The 24844-nt window shown below is 42.5% G+C and overlaps 1 protein-coding gene across 1 annotated transcript in view; it reads left to right on the top strand.

Moving 5' to 3' along the window:
* Setd3 (SET domain containing 3, actin N3(tau)-histidine methyltransferase) overlaps positions 1-24844 on the top strand; it is a 71504-nt gene that overhangs the window by 3760 nt on the left and 42900 nt on the right. Inside the window, exons 2-6 of the mRNA XM_050154717.1 lie at positions 12583-12692; positions 14370-14462; positions 17041-17189; positions 18991-19063; positions 19321-19577. Of these exons, the coding sequence (XP_050010674.1) occupies positions 12590-12692; positions 14370-14462; positions 17041-17189; positions 18991-19063; positions 19321-19577 (675 nt within the window). The 5' untranslated portion in view covers positions 12583-12589. The remainder of the gene's footprint in view (positions 1-12582; positions 12693-14369; positions 14463-17040; positions 17190-18990; positions 19064-19320; positions 19578-24844) is intronic.

Raw genomic sequence — 24844 nt, 5'->3', positions numbered from 1 at the left:
AGAAGACTATGCAATAATAAAAGTCTTTTTTTAAAATATGTGTGTGGTGTGTGTGTGAAGCTTGTCTGGCAGCTTAAGCCAGGGATGAACCTTGTAGACCTCATTTCCACTTGGGAGTCTCTTCTAGGTTTTCGAAATAAATACATCATAAGACTAGGGGCACAAACATAGTTTTCAACAAGTTTCAGATGAACAAAGTGGAATATAATAGTTATATATAAAGTTCAATGTAACGGCTTGGAAATTCTTTCTTTTCTCGTTTAAAATACTTTCCCAGTAGTCTCCTGTCAGTGGAGACAAAATTTTTGCTGAAGTTAGGCCTTTGGAAGAAACTGAGTGATTTCTGATTACCAGGCCAAAGTGAATGTTTAATGTTTAATGAGGCAAGTCTCACCTCAGTAATGGGGTGGGGGTGGGGGGAGAAGAGGGCAGATGAACAGGACGAGGAGAAATGTTTTAACAGTCTTTAAGGAGGCCTAATGGTTGTCTAGAGAATACAAGTGATTGGGTGTCTACAATAATGTCTACTTTATTTTTTATTGACAAATAAAAATATCACATACCTAATAAGAAGTAATACTTGGTGTTCTAGCCTTATCACTGTCTGTGAGTCTGAGTTTCACTTCCTCTTTCAAATACTTGGGTTGAGCCCAGTGCCTCCCAGGCTAATGGTATATATCTCTAGGCCTTAATAAAAATTTTAAATTTTGAGGTAAGGTTTTCCTAGGTTGACTAGTGTTGTCCTCGGGCTTTTTGTTTGTTTTTCAAAACAGCCCGGGCTGTCTTTGATTTCTCTATAGATCAGGTAGGCTTTAAACTAGAGATCTGCCTGCCCCTCCTTCTCAAGTCCTGGTATTAAAGGTGCGTGCCACCACTGCCTGGCTGTTCTTAAACTTTTGATCCTTTTGCTTCAGTTTTCCAAGGAGCTGGATGACAGATATATGCCAACATACATAGATCTCTCCACCACATCATATACTCTCTTTTAAACTTCCAGTCTTCTCACCTCAGTCTCCCAATTTCACTTTCCATTTTTAAAATTAGAATTCATTAAAACATGAATTACAAGTCTATACAACTAAGAGACTTTAACAGTTTGAATTTTAGAAAATAGGTCTGACTTTAATGTTAGCAGTTCTTTATTAAGTAAAACTAAGAAAAAGTAAAAATTGGGCATTAAAAAGTCCTCATTAAAGTTGCTTTTACTGTGAAGTATTTGCTAGTGACTAAAGAAGTTCTTTGTTAATTAGCATTGTCATGTCATCTAATTGACTTCTGCAGTTTTTTGACCTCTAACAAGACTATGAAATGCAGAGATGTAGATAGAATTTGTCTAGTGGAGGTAGGGGTTATGGGGGGGAAGCACCTTTACAGGTTTTGTTCATGTCCAGCATACTTGGACAAAGCAAGCAAAATAGCCTTACCCTTGAAAAAAGCCTGAGAGAAAACCCATATGACCGTATATTTTGCTACTGCAAGAATATGTTTTCATTTTGAACATCAGAGATAGCAGTGAACCATGGCTGGTTTTGAGCCAAATCCTCAATATATGATTGGCTATCAGTAACTTTGTGGTTGAGATGTACTCATGAGGCCTGGCACCAGCTAAACTTAACATCTTGTATAAACTAACTTTTCTAAGCATCAGTGGCTTTCTCTGCTTTGCAGAAGCATATGACATTTGTCTCATTACTTGTGGAAGATGCTCTCCTGAGTCCAGGACAGTGTGTGCTCACACCATGCACTTAAGATGAGGACAGTCAGGTTGGAAACTGCCACAATACATAGCAGGAATGGTATGGTTTCAGCAGCCTGAAATGTTACCCTGAAACAATGTAACAGTAGAATTATTGCTTTCACTTGAACACTCATTGTTTAGTGTATGTAGCACATCTATCTTGTAGATGAGTTTATATAACGAATAGCTTTATTTGATCTCTCATCTTAAAGGCTATAGGGCTGTATCCCATTTATCTTTGCCTTTCAGATGACATAAGAATTGTACATGGGACAAGGGAATGAATTCTCTTGGCTTAAAAACAACCTGGAACAACCTTACGAAACTAATAAGATCTTGAGTTGAGTCCAGGAAGGCAGGAGTCCCATTGAAGTGTGACTCCCTCAGAGTGTATCAGAAGGATTTTGCTGCCTTGCTCTCTGGAAGCAGTGTACAAAGTTGTTCACTTCTGGAAAGTGTGGGAGGGGCATGCTATAAACCTGGAAAAGAAAGAGTTTAAGGAGGACTTGGAAACCATCTTCACAGAATTTGGACAGGTTACTCATAAGTAGGAGACTGCTTCAGAAGTGAGCAGGCAGGACTAGTGGTGGCCTGTCACTGAGCATAGGACCTCAGGTCTGAGTGGGATGCTTTCAGTCAGATCTCCAGAATTAACTTCAGGTTATGCATTTGTCAGCCAAGCACAACTCACCTGCCTGTTCCATGTGTTTTTGGACTAGAATCAGATGGTGGCTAGTGATGCATTGAAACCCAGTGGTGACACAATGTTGTGCCTGAGGGTTTATATAATCATCTCAATGGTATCTTCCAATCCTGATGCTCTATAATTTTAGAATCCAGAATCCCATGTTTGGAGTGTAAGTGGCTTAAAGGTGATGCAGCAGGTTACAGCTGTCCTGTCACCATTCAACACTGCTATCTTTGTTTTAGAGAGAGATAATAGAAGCGATTGTTCACGATGCCTGACTCCTTACTTTATTATTATTATTTTTAGATAATTTGTTTTACATACGGGCCTTATGGGTATTGACTAGATTTCTTTATTTGAAGGGATGATATAGATAACAGAATGTAGGTGTTTAATGCAGTTTATAGAAAAGGTAAAGCTAATCTCAGCACACAGGTACTGTTCCTGTGGCAGAGAAGCAGAGTGGAAGTCAGCTCAAGGCTTAGCTTTGATTGTTGCTTCTGAGGACATGAACAGTTATCAAAGAGATATGCTGCCAGACTGGATTCAGGGGCTTCCACTTTGCACAAATTGGTCACCCAGTCACCTAATTTTTCAGATGTCACCTGCTCGCTCAGATAATGGATTTCAGTGAAGTCTTAGCAGTGAGGGTCATTTTGTCAGTGACCAGTTGATATAATTTTGACAGAGACATACTCAGTCTTTTCCCCAAGTATAACACACAGTCCGTTGTAATCAGCCTCCTTTTCCAGTTGTCAGGAAGTTGTGGATACCTTGCTGCTTTTTCAGGTGCCTCGGTTTCTCAGCATGCTCCTCATTGAAATTAAAGTAGTTAGACCAGGACAGGCAGTCTGGTTTGTCCCCTCCTGATGACCATTCTGACACGCCTCTGATACTTGCTTTAGGGATCACTAATCACTGATGGTGTCAATGAGTCTTGAGTTCAGGGTCCAACCACTCAGTGACTAGAAGCCAGGCGTTAATTTCAGTGTGCTTAAATTTAACAACAGCTTAAAACTGTTTGAAACTAGAATGGTTTAAAAATATCTAGAATTACTTTATAGATTTATGAGAAATACTGAATTTTTTTTTGGAAAACAACTTTTTTTGAGTTCCCAAGTTCACGTGCATACATATGATAGTCCAAATTATTCTGTAGAGATTAAAATTTAAATCTATGTTTGTATTGGTACTTAAGTAGCTACTGGGTCAAAATCAGTTCTCTCAAATGCTTGCCTTGGCTTCTTGATTCCTTTGAGTCTATGGCACACAGCACCTCCATTGATTCAAGAGTTCTGTGCCAGTTGGTGGGTACAGAACTGTACCTACCACACTGGTGTAAATTATTGTGGCATGGCATGCTGGGCCAAGCCAGTGTGCTTCTCATAACTGTGAGTTCCACTTCACCTGGCAGTGGTGAAGCCAAGGCCATATGCACCTTGTCAGTGCTGTGTTCAGGTCAGAGCATGTTTCCCAGCCTGTTTTCCAACCCATCCTGCAGTCTGTATACTTGCATTGTGATGTTTGATTCTCATGACCTACACAATGTTGGAGAAGATGGGGAAAGACATGCTTTGTAGTGTTAGGAGCGGTAGGGCTGCGTTCCTGGCACCTGGCCACCCTGGTGGCTAGCTTTACCCAAAATAATTACACGGAAACTGTATTCTTTTAAACACTGCCTGGCCCGTTATCTGTAGCCTCTTTTTGGCTAGCTCTTACATATTAATCTAACCCATTTCTAATAATCTGTGTAGCCCACGAGCTGGCTTACGAGGAAAGATCTTAACCTGCGTCTGTCTGGAGTGGGAGAATCATGGCGACTCCTTGACTCAGCTTCTTTTTCCCCCCGGCATTCTGTTCTGTTTACTCCACCCACCTAAGGGTTGGCTTATCAAGGGGCTTAGGCAGTTTCTTTATTAATAAGAAATCACTCCCACATCATTGCTTGCTCTTCTTTCTAGTCATTGGGCAGGCTTCACCCACTCAGGTGCATTTTACAGCTGGGAGCTTGGAGCAGGAGGAAGCACATGACCAGAACCTCCCTCCTTCAGAAGGTCCAGCTGTGAAGTTGGGTCAGTGCAAACTAAATTGAAAAGCAGATGATGCTGAGCTAGGTTCCTGGGAAAATTGCCAAATAAGTACCATTAAAAATGTTTATTCTAGTTGTATTTATTTCAAAGCATCATTTTCAGGAAGAACTTATTAAAGTACAAATTTATATCCTTTCCATTTCCATTATGAATGGAAATCTTAAGTTTCTGCAACTGAATGCCTTCCATCACTATATATGAGCTGTACTGCGTAAAAATGAGCTAATTGTTTAGTCCCCCACCCTATTACCTCCTCCTTTTTAGCCGTGGTCTCCAAAATGTGGTCTATTTAATTCCCTGTACAGACTAGGATGGTACATAATTCAGTGGTGAAAATGGTCTGAACTTGTTATAGTCGCCCCTGCTTGCCAGTCATTCATTTAACAGTTAAGACGTTTGTTTCTGTCTGTAAGGTAGGGAGATTGCTGATGGGCTTGCAGGTAGTTTGTACTGCTTTTAGGGGCCAGGCTTGAGGATCTTGTACCTTTTAAACTTCTGGGTGGTAAGTAGTGGAGACGGCTGGGGAGCACTTGCTAAGCTCTGCTTCTGCAGGTGCTTCTGGAGAGTTAAGTTCTTTTTTTTTTTTTTTTTTTTTGAATGGACTTCCTTTATCGAGGGGTGACAAACAAAAACAAAAAGACCAAACACATAAAAACCCAGGGTGCTAGATATACAAACTCAATTCAGATTCAAGCTCATCTAGACCCTGGTCATAATCCCTAGTGAGGTGCCTATGAGCACCAAGTCAGGGAATGGGACAGGAGTGAATTGGAGGACAAGAGAAAAAAGGGTGGAAAGGGGATTCCCCTAGGTCTCCCATTGTTCACCCTTACAGTGGTATCTCCATCTTCCCAATGACCATGAAGATCTGCCAGGCCCTGTCCTCTTGGCCCTAATCTCACCCCAGCCAGGACTTGAAGGCCAGTGGCCACTGGTTCTCCCTCCCTTGCTCAGTCCTCACTTGCTCAGGCTTCTAGCCTTATTCTCTTCCTCCACATTCTTCTCCGTGATTAGTAGCAGGTTAGGTACTGTAGAATGCCACAGTGAGGCTGGGGCCAGAAGAGGTGTGGAGAGTTAAGTTCTGCCAGTTTGCTTAGCAGCCCTTCCTTCCTTCCTTCCTTCCTTCCTTCCTTCCTTCCTTCCTTCCTTCCTTCCTTCCTTCCTTCCTTCCTTCCTCTCAAGTATTACTTACTGTTGTAGTTGCTGTTTGGTCTCACTTCTGCTTCTCCCTGAGATAGTACATACCCAGTTTCAGTCTAAACTTCAGGGCTGAGTACCTTTCACTTAGCTGTGTGCCATACAGCTAACATTTCTAATGAACACGAGGGGGAGAGGGATAGAGAAAGCATGAGAGCATAGATGTTTAATTTAGCATGTGTTTCCATGAACATGTGGAGTGAATATTGGCAATAAATATTTGGTCTTTATAGGTGACTGAGTAGTACCCCCTTCCCCATACTCAGAGTGTTAAAGATATGCATGGTACCTCTTTGACATCTTTGTTAAAAGCTTGAAATTGGCACCCAGGTCAGCCGAATCACAAAGAAAATTATACATTATGATTATACATTGTGTGTAGAAAAGTTTTGAATCATAAGCATAAAGGGGTCATTTCAGATCCACAGGGTTAGGGAAGTCGCACAGCATAGATCACTTTTTGTTAGTGAAAACTGGCAAGGGAGGATTGAATTTAGGAAACCACATTTCCAACTGATTTAGTCATCCTTCTTAAGCTGTACACTTGCCTTCTTGCCCTTCGGTCATTAGTTACTTGGACATTTGGGGAATTATCAATATCCATGCAGCTTTGCTTTGGATGTTGCTTAGTTTCTGGCCTCAACTCGGAGACCTACAGGCCTGGCTTTTCTTAGTTTTGTTGTCCTTTACATTGGTCAGTGTCGCCTAAACAGGGAGACAGGAGAGCTTGTTTACTCAAGTGCCCTTATGTTTATGGAGTCAACCTGGACGCTGCAACTGGTCGATGGCTTCAAGCTTGAGTCTGCTGCTTTGTGGCTCTGGTCTCTGGCCAAGTCACAGCCCTTCCTAAGCTTCCTTGCAACTGGACTCTTCAGCACTGGCTTTATTGGGCTGTACTGGCCACATGGACAGATGCATGTGGTGTTTGTAGCAAGTGCCCACTGAGTTTCCAGCTGTGTTTGGCCACAACTCTTCCTTTGATATCAAAAGCAATTTCCTAATTTCCTGCTTTTGCTGCCTTCAAAGAGACTAAACACATGTACAGAAAATGTGAATGTATTTCTAGCTGTTCTGTTATTTAATGTCCTAAAATCTTTTTGTATATGAAGTAATGATTTTCTGAAGAAACTCTTAAATCTGACTCTTGTACCATGGTTAAGCTTTCCTCCACCCTGTGTAAATGCATATTTTTACATGAGAGTTGTCCTCATTCTTCAGTGGAGCTCATTAAACATGCAGTCTTTGTTTCATTCTGACTGCTTGTATGATTGGGTATGAAGTGCAAGCTACTCTTGTGTTGAAGGTGTGTCAAGAGGTGATGGATCCTAAGAGCTATGATCTCAGCAGTAGATTTGGTGTGCAGGCTGAGAACGCTAAGAGCCCCATGGCTGAGAGCTCTGGAAACTATCTTTCGGGTGGAACAGATTATGAGATGGGCCAATTTAGAATTCTGTGCCCTAGGGAGGTGTGCTCTGTGGCAACCCCAACAGTTACTCTCCTTCCCTTCTGTAAGTGGATATTGTGTGTGTACTATGGCTAACTGCTTCCTCTCTCTTAGAGTCTATAGGACTGCAGTCCAAAGAGACTTACAAGAGACCAGATCCCAGGACAAATGAAGCCTTTATCATCTGTTAATGACCTTGCCTTTGAACCTTCCTCACTGACTTTCAAAGGAGTGACAGCTGCAAGGAAGTGCTTAGAATTTCTCTAACTTTAGTGAGTATAATTTTTCAGGGTCTCAAAGTACATGGGAAACTATACCAGAAGACAGAGGCCTAGATAAGGCATTACTGTGTTCCAGAACACAAACAAACCCCTGGAGCTAAGTAGTGTAAAGGATAGAATGAAGCCAAGCAGGTAGAGAGGGGTGAGGCAGTTCATTCTTCCAAGACCTTACTGGGGAGGTCAGATGTTAACTTTGAGCTGTGGATAGACATTAAGTTGAGCAAAAGAAACCCATATGAAATATAAGTCTGTGTATCTGAAGTTCAAAGAAGAAGAAACTGATCAAGAGTAATAGAAGTCAAGATAGTTAGCTGGGCGATGGTGGCGTATGCCTTTAATCCCAGCACTGGGGGGCAGAGTCAGGCAGATCTTTGTGAGTTCGCAGCCAGCCTGGTCTACAAGACAGCTACACAGAGAAACCCTGTCTCAAACAAAACAAAAACAAAAAGAAGTAAAAAGTGTTTGATTCTCAAGATATCTGTAGACTGAAAATGCCTGGTGGGTGGTTGGGGTACATTGAATGTTCTTGTGACTTTATTGGAGGTGATGACTGTGGCATATGGATAAGCCAGTGAAGCTGTGCACTGCGCTTCAGTTTTATCAGCTGTGAATAATGGAGGTGACTAGAGTCAGAGAAGGGTCGCTTGAACCTGGCCTGGGAGGCTTGGAAGGCTGAACAGCCATGGGACATTGAAAATGACATAGGCACACACGCACACACAGGCTTTTCCAGTGGCTAAATTACTGGTGGGGTTTCCAAGTTTTGTCTTCTATACACCTGTACCTATTACTTTTTCTAAAAGCTAGTCATTTTTGAACATAACTGTTTGTATTGTTGTACTTAGCTGTACAGCAGTTACTGCCAAAGAACTCTATGATGCTTTCACATTACTGTGACACGGTCTCTCACATGGAACAGGCTTTGACATTTTCTGTATATCACCAGGGAATAGACACTTGGCCAGCAGCTTTAGGAACACAGGTTTTGCCTCATTAGAACTGTAGGGAGGATTTTCCCTGAGAGCTCAGTGTAGTGTCCTCTATGGAACAACTGCTATGTGTTGAGGTCTGAGCTGTGGGCTTGGGGTTAGGAATATAAGATATAGAGTGTTTCCTCAAGGAGCCTTGTGTCTGGGGCGAGACAGAAAGGAATGGGGTTTGCAATAGTCTATTACCACAGTAATTGAGGGACATTCAGGAAATGGCAGAACTGTGAAGGACAGAAAATTGTGACTAGAACACTGGAAAGGCTTTCAGGGATGCCTGGATAGGAGTTTGAAAAAAGCAGCTAATGAACAAGTGACTGAGGTGTTGTTGGGTGAGGACTGGAAGGGAGCAGATGAAGGGATGTACTCAGGGGTACAGGTCATCCATACTAGGACTGGAGGCCTCTGGCTGGCCTGTAAGGTACTGTGGAATGGGGTAATAGCAGGAAGGTTGGTTTTGTAGCTGTACTGGCTAGTTTCCTGTGTCAGTTTGACACAAGCTGGAGTCATCAGAGAGGAAGGAACCTCCAATGAGGAAATACCACTATGAAATTCAGCTGTAAAGGCATTTTCTCAATTAGTGATTGATGTGTGGTGCCATTGTGGGTGGTACCACTCCTGGGATATAGTATAGTCCAGGGTTCTATAAGAAAGCAGTCTGAGCAAGCCATGTGAAGCAAGCCAGTGAACAGCTCCCTTCCATGACCTTTACATCAGTTCTTGCCTCCACGTTCCTGCCCTGATTGAGTTCCTGTCCTGACTTCCTTTGGTGATGAACAGAAACATGGAAGTGTAAGCTGTATAAACCCTTTCCTCCCCAACTTGCTTTTTGGTTATGGTATTTCTTTGCAGCATTAGAAACCCTAACTAAGACAGTAGCAAAAGAGGAACTTGGTCAGGGAGAGAGACATAATGTTGTCAGAGCCTAAGCAGGAGATTTGTAGAATCAGGTTGCTGCAGACACTCAAGTGTGAACCATGTGGTCACTGGCAGGGGATGTGGCTGATGCATTCAGTATTTAACCCTGTTAGTCTGGAAAAGACTTCAAGCTCTTTGACCCTGAAATACTATGTGCTTCCTGTCTATATATAAATGGAGGCAGTGTGGGAGTGGTGCTCAGTTCAGATTCTAACTTCCACCTCTTACCTGATAGCTGATCTTGGACAGAGAAAGGATGTGAGCACCCAAGGAGCTGATCTTAATCTGGTGCCTGTTAGAGGGCAGACTGAATATAGGGAGGTTGCTGTGGCTGCTTGAAGAATCCTTTGGAGGTAGGCTAACACCAGGAACAACTGGAGAGTTTAGGGATAGAGGACCTAGTAAGTAAGGCCTCTTTATAGTCCTGACATCACCACACTACTTGGGGAGGAGCAGCATGCCTTTGTAGGCTTTTCCTGTTAAGAGCAGGTGAAGGGTCTAATAGCTCTTCCTCAGTGGTGCTGATCTTGAGTCATTTAGAGAGTCACAGGCTAGCAAGTCTTGACAAAAGGACTGGAGGTAGAACCCAGTTGCATGTCACCAAAAGCTTGCTTCTGCAGTTCTTCTTGCCAGCCAGCAGGCCTGCTATATTTGGAAGTATGATTAAAACATTATTACAGGCACTTCACTGACTTTCATTTCTTGCAGGCTGAGTTCTGTGGCTCTCTGCAGAGGTACTTCCATGGACCTGGGTGGGCTTGATTCTCAGAGAAAGGCTTGATCCTCTGTTCAACCTATGTCCTTTTTCTTAGTTGGATGTCAGTGATAATAGAGGGGGAGCACCTACCTTCATCTGTCACTCAGAGGAAGAGGTGCTTAAGCTGTTCCTCTTCCTGCACCCCATCTAGCTTTTGATGTTAAAGTAACTACTTACTTTTAGTTTCCTAACTATTTTACATGTTTGTATTGGTGTCCTTATATCCCAGAGTGACTGGCACCTAGTGTTTCACACTCATACAAGATTTAAGATAAGTCAAATGTAATTTGATAAGTTACATGTGAAAGAGAAGATGGACTTCTTTGTAAAGAATGCTTTTTTTGTAACATGAGCGGGGCTGGCTTGTTGTTGGGGTTTTTGTCCCGCCCGGTACCCCACAACTGTTTAGCCCCAAGGAAAATCACACATATGTCTCCATAAATTATAAGCTGATTGGCCCATTAGCTCTAGCCTCTCACTGGCTAACTCTCACATCTTGGTTAACCCATTTTTCTGATCTATGTTAGCCATGTGGCTCAGTACCTTTTTTCAGTGGGGCTGATCACATCCTGCTGCTTCGGTGGTCTGGGCAGGAGTGGGAAGAATCAACTTCCTCCTTCCCAGAATTCTCCTGTTCTCATTACATCATTTCTATTTCCTGTCTGGTTTTCCCGCCTATACTTCCTGCCTGGCCAATCAACGTTTATTTAAAACATGATTGACAGAATACAGACAATTCTCCCACACCAATTTTACATGTTTGTATTGGTGTCCTTATATCCTAGGGTGACTGGCACCTAGTGTTTCACACTCTTTTATAAAATTTAAGATAAGTCACATGTAATTTGATACATTACATGTGAAAGAGAAGACGGACTTCTTTGTAAAGAATGCTTTTTTCCTATTTTAGCACCTGTCTTATTTGTGTGTCTTTGGTGACAGTGATGTTAGTAGAGGAATCACATTCTAAACCTTGTCCTACCACAGTTCTCCCTATCAGGCAGTCATTTCTTTTTTGATGTTGCATATTAAACCCAGGTTGTATCCTCCACCACTGAACTCATGCCCATTCCTATCCCAACCCATTCATTTCTTTATTGTAATAAATGACCGAAGTAGGCATTTATCTCTCCCTTGAGATGGTGTAAGTTGTCATCCAGGGGCTTCATGAATGGGGCACATCACTGGAGTGGTTCATGCTATTATAATGAGCTTCTTTCCAGAGGATTGGGTCCATACTTCTTTAGAAGTTCCAACACTCTCAGTGGGTAGCTTTCCAGGCCTCCTCTCTTTGCTGTCTTGCTTCACCTGGCCCCATCTCTGAATGACCTGAGCCCTGCTTTCTTTAGACATAATGTCAGCTCCTTGAGGTCTTTATCCAGAATGTCATTGTAATGTCATTGTTATGTCCTTTGTCACAGTATGTAATTTGTCTATGAAATATACTAATCATTTCTCATATGTCTGCTGGCACAAGGTTCATGTGGCTAAAGTGCAAGGCTAGACAGACAGGAAACCTGTAAATGGAGACTGCTTGTTCGTTTCCTGGCCGCCCAGATCCGAATAATCACACAGAAACTATAGTAATGACAATGATATTTGGCCAGTGATTCAGGCATATTCCTAGGTAGCTCTTACATATTAATCCATTTATATTTATCAGTGTATCACCACCAGACTGTGGCCTACCGATAAGTTTTGGCATTCCAGCGTCTTTCTGCTTTGGCAGCTACATGGTGTCTCTTTGACTCTGTGTACTTTTTCTATATATCTCTGTTTGGATTTCCTGCCTGGCTTTAATCTGCCATACCATAGGTAGTGAAGCAGCTTCTTTATTAACCAATGGTAATAAAATATACTCACAGCATATAGAGGGGAATCCCACATCAGAAACCCATTCAAGGCCAGGTCTGCATGGCCTGTGAAGCTTATCTTCAGTGCGTGCACTTGCTTTCTGAAGCTTCTTGGATTTTCTATGTAACAAAATGTGGATATTAGACTAGCTGTCTGAAATGTTTATTTTTAGTGTTTGGGAAGACTGAACTGTCACTGTGGGAAGGGATTATTTTAAGGGGGAATGAACAAGGATCTAGTATTTCTCACTGTATCATACTCTGTTTATGTGGGGTGGTGTGGTATTTGCATCAACATTATCCCCTTGGTGTCCTGCAGTAATGCTCTAGTGTACAGCGTGAAGCTCTGGATAGCTAAAACTTGCAGAGTAGAAGCTGCCTCTGCTGTGGTGTCATCAGTGAGAAGGAGTGCACTTTGACTCCTGAGATTGCCTTGTATGATTCTCTTTTCTGTTTGAGAGGCTTCTGGTTACTTACATATATTTTTACCCTTAAGAAAATTCAACATGTGTAATTGAGGTAAGATCTTAGCATTGAAAGATGAAGATGCCCCCATGCCACATCTGATTTCTTGATTTTCTTCTTTGATGATATAACTTTCATTTCTTTGTCTTTTCTCTCTTTTTATAGTCAGAAAATGGGTAAAAAGAGTCGAGTGAAAACTCAGAAATCAGGTACTGGGGCCACAGCCACCGTGTCACCAAAGGAAATCTTGAATCTGACAAGTGAACTGTTGCAGAGTAAGTGTCCTGTTCTCCACCCCATCCCCACACTCACCAGCTGTGCTTGCCACATGTGACAATGCCGTTCACTCCTCTGCCTGTAACAGGGTTATGGAGCTCCCTGAGACAAGATTCTTTCATCTTGTGCTCTGCCCTTCTTCATTGCCGGGGACCTGGGCATTGCAGAGCTTCCCTCACCGCAGTCACCTCTGCAAAGGCTAGATGTGGCTGCCTGTTAGGGCATGGAACTGTCGGTTGTGAAGCTTCTATATTCCAGCCACGGGCTCACAGACAAGACCAGGTCCCATTGCTCTTCGGCAGAGTGATCCTGTACAAACTGCTGAGGTTCAGTGCTATCAGGAAACACAGATCACTGTCTGCAGCCACCTGACAAGGACCGCATGAGATTTGATTTGTGAAGATGTATCATGTCTCTCAGTCCTAGGCAAGCCCAGCATGCATCCCAGGGAGCCAACCTTCTAGAATGGCTCACCTTTATTTTCAGTGTGCTTATGTAAGCGTGTTTCTGGTTTTCACATGAAACCCAAGGCTTCCTAGTTTGAGATGAAGTGTCAGTACCTACACTTTTTTTTTTATGCTAAAATACTTTGATAATTCTTGAATTGTAAGTTAAAACTGGTGCTGCTAATGCCTTAGACATAACCATGATCTTTTGCCCCTCTATTTGGGTTGACCTTTACCCTTTATGTTTATGTTATGTGACAGTAAAATGGAACATTTCCTCAAAAATAGAAAGCAACCAGTAGCCAGACCAGACCACTATCAAGTCTCTCCCAGGGTGCTTTGAGCTCCACTGCCAGTGCATCTCATCATTGTTCTCCCTCTCTCCCATCAGAACACAGGTGGCTCTCAGCCCTCACTCCTGCTTTGCTGTTACACTTCAGGCCCTCAGTCAGCACTTGGTGGGGGAAGAATGAAGTCAGACTGGTTAACCTGAAAAGTTAGGCGTCAGCACATAACCAGATCATGTTAATTATTTGCCACATGTTATTTCCCTTAGTGACATGGGGACAGTGGGTTTGGCAGGAGCATGGGAAGGAGACTGTCTTTAAGTTGGTATAATGTTTAATAAGGCGATGCTGCCAGGAGGCTGGCTGCCAGTGTGTTCCAGGACTGGTTGGTGTTGGCACTGCAGTTCAGCTTCTTCAGAAGGCTCTTAACATCTTTTTACATGACCGCGTAACTCTTTTGTAGCTCCTCCAGAGTACTCGATGCAGCACATACACATGGATGTGAATGAAATGTTTGTCAGCTAATTGTCCTTATATCCAGTTTAGCTGGTGTCCTTAGAGAGCCATTGTTCTGAGACTCAGCCAGAAAGGCTCCTTGAGCACCTAGAAGAGATCAGGGGTAATGGTTTTACATTTTAGCTTTGCTTTCAGATTTTACCTGTTTGTAGGTATATTTTGAGGAGAGTTATTAACAGAGGTGGAAACTCACATGAGGCCACTGGGCTGAAGTTAAGTGAGGGGCATCCTTGGGGATATAGCCATTTTATGCTTTGAAAAATGTACAGAGTATACCCACCCACTCTCTATGTCACACGTATATTACCCTGACTGCAGTAGGTCTGTCCTTGAACGTAAGCCAAGAACAGGAGGGAAACCTTCCTTCATCTCTAGACTAGTTGGTTAAATTGGAGGAGTGTCTTACTCAGTGGCTTTCACATTACAGAATGCAGCAGTCCTGCACCAGGCCCAGGAAAAGAATGGGAAGAGTACACACAGATCCGGTCTCTGGTTGAGAAGATAAGAAAGAAGCAAAAAGGTAAAATTGTTGGAATGATGCTGTTGAGGGGAAGCTGAGCATAGGTTAGTTGTTTCTGAGTGGTAAAGCCTCAGGTCATTGTACCTGTCTATAGAAAGATGAGACAACCACCCTGAGAGGCCCCCAAAGACGATTGTCCACTTGAGAGTGAAAGGCACTGGTGCTGAGCTATAGGGAAGCATTTGTGCCTGGGAGCTAAAATGGCACGGCTTTTATTCAGTTTTATTTTAAGATATGTGAATGAGCCTTGTATTAACTCTTTTTCTTTTGACATGTCAAGTGGTGTTGATTTGGTTGGTATCTTACCAAGTGCTTATGATTGACTCTAGCCCATCTTTTGTTTCTTAGAGACAGAGTCTTGCTATGTAGCCCTGGCCAACCTTGCACTAATGGCAGTCCTTTTATATCAGCCTTTCTAGTTGCTGGGGTTGTAGGCATGAACCACCACATCCAGCCCCAGTCCTCTTGATTAAGAGATAGTTAAATTTTTTGGGGAGGGGGGACAGTGCTGCTGAGGACTGAACCCAGGGTGCATTCTAAGTACGCCCTCTACCACTGAACTACACCCTACTTCTTTTTTTTCTTTTAAGGTTTGCTTTTATTTTATTTGTGTTAATATTTTGCCTGCATGTATGTATGTGTACTAGTGCAGTGCCTGTAGAAGCCAGAAGAGGGTGTCAGATCCCCAGGAACTGGAGTTACAAAGGTTGTGCTTCACCGTGTGGGTACTGGGAATTAAGCTGGGAATTAATTGAACCTGAGTTCTCTGGGAGAGCAGCCAGTGCTCTTAACTGCAGAGTCACTGAGTCGTCTCTCTAGCCTCTGCACTCTACCTCTTAAGCTGTATTTGTAAACACAAAGGGCATATTTGGTAGCCATCTTAACTATTCTTAGCTAAGTTGGCAAATGGACTGTCAGTTTGAAAAGCTTGTTGTTGTTGTCCTGTAAAGCATAAGAAGATTGGTATGCACAGCTACATGGAAGGTAGCAGAGAAAACAATAAGAAGCGCACATTGCAAAATGTGAGAACCTTCTTTGGAGTCTGAAAATAAAATGGTTGCTTTTCATTTATCTGAAGTAACCAACCTGTTGTATCTGCACACTTGTCTCTATAGCTCAGATGACACGGCATAGAAGTGTGTCAAGGATGGGCAGTGATGGCACACGCTTTTTAATCCCAGCACTCAGGAGGCAGAGACAGGCAGATCTCTGTGACTTTGAGACTAGACTGGCCTACATGAGCTAGTTCCAGGACAGGCTCCAAAGCTACAGAGAAACCCTGTCTCAACCCCTTCCCCACCCCGCCAAAAAAGAAAAGAAATGCGTCAGGAAACGTTCCGGGGAGGTGAAGTGGGTCTGTGCCTGTCCCCATGCTAATAGCCTGCCTCTTTCCCCCTCTACCAGAGTGTGACGGTTACTCGAGTGCATGACTTTTCACCTTCCTGGTTATTTTAAACTTGATGGCAAGTCCAGAAAAGAAGGGGGCTGAGATTCTCCTACCCAGATGGAACACTTGCTGAACTTTATTGTGTCAGGTCTTCCCTTCTTTCTTCCCACTTGCTCATCTTTACCCTCCTCCTTTCTTTTAATTTTTGTGTTTGGTTTAAAAAATAAAATATTCCAGGTATAGCTATATATAGTTCCATACTGCTCTTACTTTCAAGGTATTTGTTTTTACCAGGAATGTTTGTATTCCCCATAAGCCCATATAACTATAAATACAAGCACAATTATATATAAATTTACATAAATACTGTTGTGCTTGAGTTTCACTTTTTTCTTTAGTTATGCTTTATTATTTTGTATGTATGAGTGTTTTGCTTTACATATATGTAAATGCATCATGTGCATGTCTGGTGCCCAGAGAGTCCAGAAGAAGGTATCAGATCCTCTGGGATTGGAGTTATGAGCCACCATCTGGGTGCTAGAAATCAAACCTGGATGCTTTTTGAAAGCAGCCAGTGCTCTTAATTGCTGAGCCATCTCTGCAGCCACATGCCTGGCTTTTAAACACTCATGGTGTTTTATATGTGGATACCTTCAGATCAAACTCATCTAGATTCCTCTAGTTGCTGGTGTTAGTGCTGCATCTCTATGTCCTTAGTTTCAGGCCTGCAAAGCATCCTTATTTCTCCCCAAGCACCAGTGCACAGAGACTAGCTACTGATTTTATGGATTAAGTTTTGTGTTAAGGACATTGTGACAAGCCAGATGACATATCAGACTTAAGAGGAGAGCTGCTAGCTATGTGGCAGATCTCAGCCACAGTTGTAGTAACTAAGTCTTCTCTGCCTTTGCCATTAATACTATCTAGTAGAGGCACCTTGTTTTCAATGTTCTTGTCACATAATATCAGGATATACTTCTCTGTGACTGGCAGAGAATTTGGGATTTTAATTCCCCTTTCCCGGAGCTTGCTCAGGTATGTACCATGACTATCTGGTGATTAATTTTGATTATTTCAAGGTATGGGTGTTAAGACAAGAGCCAGTGTGAGCTGTGCTCTGCCTGTATGCTCTAGAGCTGTGTGATGACATGTGACCTAAAGTAGCTCTTGTTTCCAACATGGATGATATAGGTCTGTCTGTTACTTTTGATGGGAAAAGAGAAGATTACTTCCCTGATCTAATGAAATGGGCCTCTGAAAACGGGGCTTCTGTCGAGGGGTTTGAAATGGTTAACTTCAAAGAAGAGGGCTTTGGTTTGAGAGCAACAAGAGACATCAAGGTGAGTTTATTATCTGTTGGTCTAAGGGGATTTAAGTGTGTTTGAACCATTGCATGGTATTGAGATTGAGCTCAACATATGGGACAGAGACACCAAAGGTTTGTCTAAAGCTTTGTGGGTACATAAGCAGCATTCCCTATCCTTGTGGGCTGCAGTCCCTTTAGTGACCACATAGCCTGTGAAGAACCTCAGTTTGACAGCATTCTAGGAGTCCTGGCAGCTCATCCTCTAGGGGAGATGTGTCATTAGCCCAGCCTTAGAGCCAGGCGGTAGAACATGCCTGATAGAATTTTGAGAGTCAACTAAGGAAAAGGATTTGGACTTACTGTGGGAGGAGAGCACATAGGATCCTGTGATTGATGGAGGTAAGGGAGGCAGTGTGGAAGTTGACCCTTGTTCTGGATAACTGAAAGTGCCACTCATGGAAATGGCAGCACCATAAACAGTAGGGAGAGGAGAGCTAGACATCTGGAGAGATACTTTTGAGACAGTCTCTCTGCTCCTCAGTCCTGCTGTCCTGAAGAGGAGGGGCGTAACTTAGTCTCTTTTTGCCAGTTGGGGATAAGGAACTGGGCTTAGCCTGTGGGTGCTGGTTGCTCAGGGTGTTCATCTGCTTTGTGCTCTCCACCTCGTGCCTTACAGGGCAAGCTCACATAAGGGGTCTGTGGGGAGCCAGTGTGCCCGTGACTTGGTGTGAGCATCTGCCTGCTTCTCAAACTCAGCAGGTTATATTTTGAGTGACACTTTTTTATAGTGTTGTATCTTTCAGTTGGTGAAGTTGGGTAGAGGAAATGGATATTATTATTTTGGTCCCCTTATGCCTCCAACAGATTTTTGGCCAAGCTCTCTCCATTTGTCCTCACAACTCTGGCACTTTAGATATCTGTTGAGTACCTACTGTGTAAGGGATATTCATTTGTTATTATGCCAGATTTGCCGAAAAACAATGAGTTTTTTTTCCCTGTATGATACTTACAATCTACAGCAGGGGACAAAACAGAAAAGCTTTGAAATATTAGACACTGTCAGAGGCAAGATGCCACAGGCTTTTTTCATGTAACAGGTAAGAAGCCTCATTCATGCCAGTACTGCCCAATATTTTAGCTGTGGCCTGTCTTGCGCTTTCCTTGGGAACATGTATCCTCACCTTCTGGAGGCTAGAAGGTGCAGGTTTATAAGGTGCTGTGTATTGGGTTATGTGGAGGCCCTTCTTCCTAGTTCTCACCTGACCCTGTCCTGGTCCTGTCCTCCATGATAGAGCTCTAGGCTGGGTTATGCACAGACATACACAGTCATATATCCCCATATATATATATATATTGGGAACAGAATAGTGAGGTCAAGGACATTTGTGGGCTGGTACTTGGGCCAATGTTGTGTTTGAGTCCCTGTGCAGCAGGGATTCTGCTCTGGTCCATGACCTCAGCAGAAGAAGCACTTTACTTGTAAAATATGAGGGTAAGGATTATTTCATTTTTATAACTTGAAAGTATAGCAAGCAGTAAAACATACCTTTGTTTTCTACTCCAGATGTTTTACTTGCTTCAAATTAATGCTGGAAGTCTCGTTTTGTTTCAGCAGCATAAGGACCATGTAGTTCCAGTTTTCCTCCCAGAAATAGGATTTTATGTTATTCTTCTACTCATTTAACTACAGTATACATGTGAATATTTAAAACATACCTGATTTCTAGAAGTGCTGATATATAGCTGTGTTGTATTTCTTGTGGTTGGCTTTCTGACAGTACATGTGGTTGAGATCATGTTGTGAGAGTCTACTGTTTTCTTATTTTTTTCTCTAGGCAGAAGAATTGTTTTTATGGGTTCCACGAAAGCTACTGATGACTGTTGAGTCTGCTAAGAATTCAGTATTGGGTAAGAATAATTTGTTTAAGGCAATGTACAAGCTGTGTAAATATATAAAATTTCATTCCTAATGATAAAAGATCATGCTTGGTTGTTTTTCAACTGATGATATAGGTCCTCAAATCCATATTAAATGTTTTCCATTTTATGTCCGGAGAAGGATGCATGTGACCTTGGAGTTTTGCGCTGTGGTTTTTGCATGTTTAAGTGGTGGCTTTTTAAAGGAGTTCATGACATTTACATTGCTAACTTCTGGATTGATTCAGGGCCCCTATATTCTCAAGATCGAATTCTCCAAGCCATGGGAAACATTGCACTGGCCTTTCATCTGCTGTGTGAGCGAGCCAGCCCCAACTCTTTCTGGCAGCCGTACATTCAGACTCTCCCCAGTGAATATGACACCCCTCTCTACTTTGAAGAAGAGGAAGTGCGATGTCTTCAGTCGACACAAGCCATCCATGATGTCTTCAGCCAGTATAAAAACACAGCACGCCAGTACGCCTATTTCTATAAAGTCATCCAGGTGAGCAGGTGGGGAAGAATGGACCTGTGCGTGTGTTCCCATCTTCTTACAGGTCCCTAAGCACTTTGCTTTTAAGCTAAAGGGTATTCAGGTACCTTTCTTTTATCATTTCCATATTTGCAGAACTACTACCATATAGTTTTAAGTGTATCTGGCTTCATCAGCATCCAGGATCAATACAAGCAGCAGTTTCTCACTGACTAAAGTCACTGAGCTTTTTGAAAGTGAGATTATCAAGAGATTTTACAGGCTGTGAACTTTATGGGATATAAAAAAGGTCCCCTGTGTGTTGTATTTCTAGGAAAATTAAAATTGATTTGTAGGGGCTGGAGAGATGACTCAGAGGTTAAGAGCTGTTGTTGCTTTTGCAGAAGAGCAGGGTTTAATTCTCAGCACTTACATGATGTGTTACAGCCTTCTGTAATTCCAGTTACAGGGAATCTGACATCCTTTTCTGACTTCTGTGGGCAGAAGGCACTCATACAGTACACGGACACACATTTAGGCAAAACATTCATAGATAAAATGGATAGATTTAATAAAAACTAAAAACTTAAAAAATTAGGAAACAAATTGGTAAAAGTTAAAAAAATTAATTTCTACTCTATTCATTAGTTGAAAAAAATGACAGTTATGTAAACTGCAGGTGATTTGCTTATGTTTCTCAAAGTGTATGAGGTATTATATTTTAGGAAGTTCTAAGTGGAAGTGTCATACACAAATCTCTGGAGGGTTTACTTTGGCTTTCTGTGTTTGGGGGTCCCATCACTGCTTCAGGAAAGGATAGAGCCAGTGCTGCAGTGCCCGCCCTGAGCTGAGCAGGTGTCTCCTCTGGACTCCTTTGCAGTACTCGGGTCCACTTCTGTCCTGCTTCACCTGACTGGAGGACAGGACTGGTAGCTGCTGTCCCTCCCTTTCATTGAGCAGTTTGGCAGCCTGAATTGGACTGGTGTGGCTCTTTTAGAAATCATCTGTCCATAGTGTTTTGTTATGCTTTCTAGATGTGGTAATTGCATTTTATTGCTTTATGGAATAGTTTTATGCATTACTTTATTTTTACTTATTTATTTACCCATTTTAAAGATGACTCTGTGTGTGTGTGTGTGTGTGTGTGTGTGTGTGTGTGTGTATGCGTATGTGTGTATGTATGTGTACATGTACATACACTGTAGATGGAACCTAGGAAATGGTGCTTGCTAGGTAAGCATTCTTCCACCAACGTCCACTAATTGTTTTAGTTTTACAGTGTGCTTGCTTTATAGAAATATTCCTCTCAGAAATACATCTCCCTCTTGCCAAATATTTCAACTATTTCAAGTCACATGATCCTTGCCTCATAGAAACTGCTTTGCCTTTCTAAACCTCAAGGTTAGGACATTATGAAGAATGATAATACAGCTTTTCTTTCAGGTTTGTCTAATTTAAAAAACTGTTGATGGAGCCAGATTAAAACTTGGCCTCTTTATTTACAATGTCCTGGACATTTGACATTTGGTGTGGCTTTTTACCATTTGCAAGTGTTATGCCTTTATTCTTAGTTTTTATTTGAGCACCTTGGCATTGTGTGTGCCTCTGAGGTGGCATTGTGTATGCCCCTGAGTGTTTCTCTCTCTCTCCCCGTGCATGTGTGTGTACGTACACATGTGTATGAACTTTAGGTTTGGGGTGTAGTCACTTATGTGGGTTAGCTGGGAGGCCTTATTAGCAAGGGCCCCAAACTGGAGGATCCTGAGTGTGGTATAGGCAGAACAAAGCAGTAGAGGGTAATCTGTGTGGTAAAAGCCCAGTGGCCATGTGGGACGAGCATAGGCTTTGACATAAGTCACATCTCTGGTCCATCTCACTTGCTGTGGAAATGGATTTGGAATGGGCTGCTTTACTCAGCTGGTGCCATGTAGTAACCAGGGTGGACTCTGGTGCTGATTTGGGAGGGCTTACTTTGCCACTACTTAGCACTGTACTGTGCCACAGTGGGCAGTGCTGTGCTTTCCTTGACTGCAAGGTGGGAAGATACAGCCCCAGCTTCTAGGGGAAAGTAGACAGAAGGAGCTGACCTGTGTGAAGCCCCTGGGCTTGCTGTAATTGCCACTGTCTGCATCCTTCAATCCTTCAGCCCAGGTTACTTGGTTGTTACAGTTTTTTTTTTCTGTTTTTTTTTTTTTTCTTTTTCTGTGTTTCTTCTTCCTGGTGCTGGGATACATCAGACTTCATAACCTTTTCTCCTGCAGTTTCTGGTGGGCAAGGATAATGAAGAGCCTCCTGAAAGCCTAGAGACCAGAGCCACAGGATAGGCACAAACTCAGAACTGTCCAGTCCTTACAGTCCTGTGGTTAGTCTGGGAACTTATGTTTTTAGTCTTTAAAGTTCATACAGGTTTTAATGTTTTCTGTAATCTAAAATAGTGTTAAATGGCTTATTTCAAAGTGAGGTTGGCATGGTGGAAAAGCAACCACATGAACCCAGGGTGCCACACTGTTAACCTGTCAGTGCAGTCTGACACCATGGTTATTTTCTTCCTCCTCCTTAACCTCCTTCTTATTCCTTTTTATTTTATTTTATTTGTTTGTTTGTTTTGTTTTTGGGGGACAGGATTTTGTTATATTGCCCTGGGTTGGCATGGAATTTGTTATGTAGCCTAGGATGACCTTGAGTGTATGGTCACCTTTCTGCCTCTGTGCTGGGATTACAAGCATGCTGTACACCATACCTAGCTAACTGCTGTAATTCTTTTTCCAAAGAAAACATAACCATCACTAAATGATGAAAAGAAGGAACAGAAGGGACCGTTCAAGTTGAAAATGCCTAATGAATGTTTGTAGAAAGTTTTGTTTTCTTTTCTGTGAGTCTTCTTTGTTTGTTTGTTTTTCAAGATAGGGTTTCTCTGTGTAGCCCTGACTGTCCTGACAGCCTGTTGACCAGGCTGGCCTTGAACTCAGAACTCAGAGATATGCTTGCACACGTCTCCTAAGTGCTGATTAAAGTTGTGCACCACCACCACCACTTCCTTCCTGTCTCCCTCCCTCCTTCCTTTTCTTCTTCCCTCCCTCCCTTCTTCTCTCCTTCCTTTCCTTTAAAAAGTAAACAAAAACAAAAAACCAACCAAACAAAAACTAAAGTCTCATTATGTAATTCCAGCTGACTTGGAATTTGCTATATAGACCAGGTTGGTCTCAAACTCATGGAGATTTGATTGCCCTCACCTCCTAAATACTAGGATTAAGATTGTGCTCCACCACATCTGGCCTGTAGAAAGTTTCTTAACCAGGATTTCCAATTAAGTGCCTGTTGGAATAAGCACTCTAGGCAGCTTAGAACGGGGGCATAACCTGAGACCCAGCCCATGAGCTCAGGTGTGCATCAGGAATATGGTAGCAGATTTAAGGAGCATCTGTCCTGTATTAGCTAGACACACACAACTGGTAGAATGAACAGCCTATGATCCAAGGAGTTCAGCATCTGTCTCACTACAGAAAAGTAAATAATCTGGTAGTTATTTGGTCCATAAGGCTGTAAGTCTCTGCAGTCGCAATCTGATGCTGACGTTCTAGAGGGTTCCTGGAGAGCTGCTGGTCTTCAGTCTGTGTTCGAATTTTAAAGATTTAATACCGACTGCAGCAACAGGATTGTGAATTTGCCGGCAAGAGTGAAGGCAAGCCGGAAAAAAAGTTTCCTTCTTCTATGTCTTTTCATGTGGACCACCAACCTCCAGAAGGTGAGACCCAGGTTTGGGTAGATCTTTCTTCTAATCTAATTAAGAGAAGTTTCTTATAGGAGTGTCCAGCAGCATGGGTCCTTGCCAATTCCAGATGCAGTCAAGTTGACAACCAAGATTAGCCATATCACTCATTGAAAACCATCTTTTGAGTCCAGCTGTTTTTCTTGTTTTAGAATAGTCTCATCACTTTCGAAAGTGTTGAGTCATAAATCAGTAAATACAGATGTTACTGTTGTCTGCTGTCCTTGTCTTCTGGAGCGGTGAAGGGCTCTTTCTCATGCTTTTCCAGGGGCAGTACAATGTCTGTGCCTTAGCACTCAGAAAGAGGGAGGAGAGCACCCACTGTGTTGTATTTACACCCTGATTGACATTTTCATCACAGGATCTGCCTTCTAGGTTTTGTTTGTTTTGTTTCTGCATTGAGAATCTTCATCTTTACAATGAACATGAGAACCATCTCCTAGAGAAATATCTGTGAGCTCTGTCAAGCCCTTTCCAGGCCGCAGGGAAAGGATGTCCATAATATTCCATTTCTAGCTTGTGATTTCCCCTTAGAATCATCTTCCCGAGTGTCTGCATCTAGCTCTTCTCATCTGACTGCCAGCTTGAGAGTTCCTTTGTCCAGGCTCAGAGTAAGTGTTCCACACCTCTGTGTGTCTGTGGTGTGACCCTGGTCCTTAACAGATCTGTGCCCATTAGTAGAGAGCGTCACACTGTTCCCCAGTGTTTGCAGTTTTATTCTAAATGCATCATGACTAACTTCTAGTAATCAGAAACTTCTTTAAGATTTAGATTTCTTTGTATTGCTTTTTTATTTTAATTTTTTTGGTCACTTATTTCTTGATTGCCTAAAACCTAGACAAAGTTATTTCCTGTGTTCTCTTTTTCCAGAATGTTTCTTTGGTCAAGGCCTTCTTGGTGTGGGCACTTTTGTTAGTTCAAGTGAACCGATTTTAGCTTGCTTTATAGTGTTTGTTTTAAAATGGAGTCTTGCCAGGCCTCTGCTCCTCTTCCCTTCCCTTGTGTACTGGAGGCTTAGGTGTCTGGTCTTCCAGGCGTCCTTCCAGAGCCTGCACTGTAATCTTTTCTTCCTTTTTTTTTTTTTTTCCCTTCAACGAAGAGCAGGCAAGCAAGGCTTTATTGAGAAGTGGAATAACAGCTCTTGCAACAGGGAGAACCTGAGAATAGGTTGTCTGAGATTGTATTCTTTGGTGCTTAGCAATCACTGTATCCTTCTACAAGGTTGTAAGCATATGACAGGAGCCTCAGGCAAGCACTGAGAGCCCACTTGGTGTTGATGCAGCACCTGCTGGTGGAGCCTTGTACTGCAGCTTGATTTTAACACTCCAAGTCCAAGAGAGCTAAGTTTAGAAACTGACTAAGCCACATGCTAGAAAAGGCTTCTAAGGGTTGAGAGCCCTCAATAGGGATAAAATTTCTATCAGTTAGTGAACAGGATCCAGAGAAGAAAGGACTGGTGGGGAAAGGCAGAACCTGGGTTTTCCAACTTGCAGTTTTACAGCTAAGAAAATGCTCCTAGTAAATGAGAATG

This window comes from Alexandromys fortis, unplaced genomic scaffold (genome assembly GCF_014885135.2).
Source record: "Alexandromys fortis isolate MF-2015 unplaced genomic scaffold, M_Fortis_MF-2015_v1.1 scaffold_91, whole genome shotgun sequence".
Taxonomy (NCBI): Eukaryota; Metazoa; Chordata; class Mammalia; order Rodentia; family Cricetidae; genus Alexandromys; species Alexandromys fortis.
The sequence above is the reverse complement of the archived record's forward strand: the minus strand, read 5'-3'. Positions and strand labels throughout refer to the sequence as shown.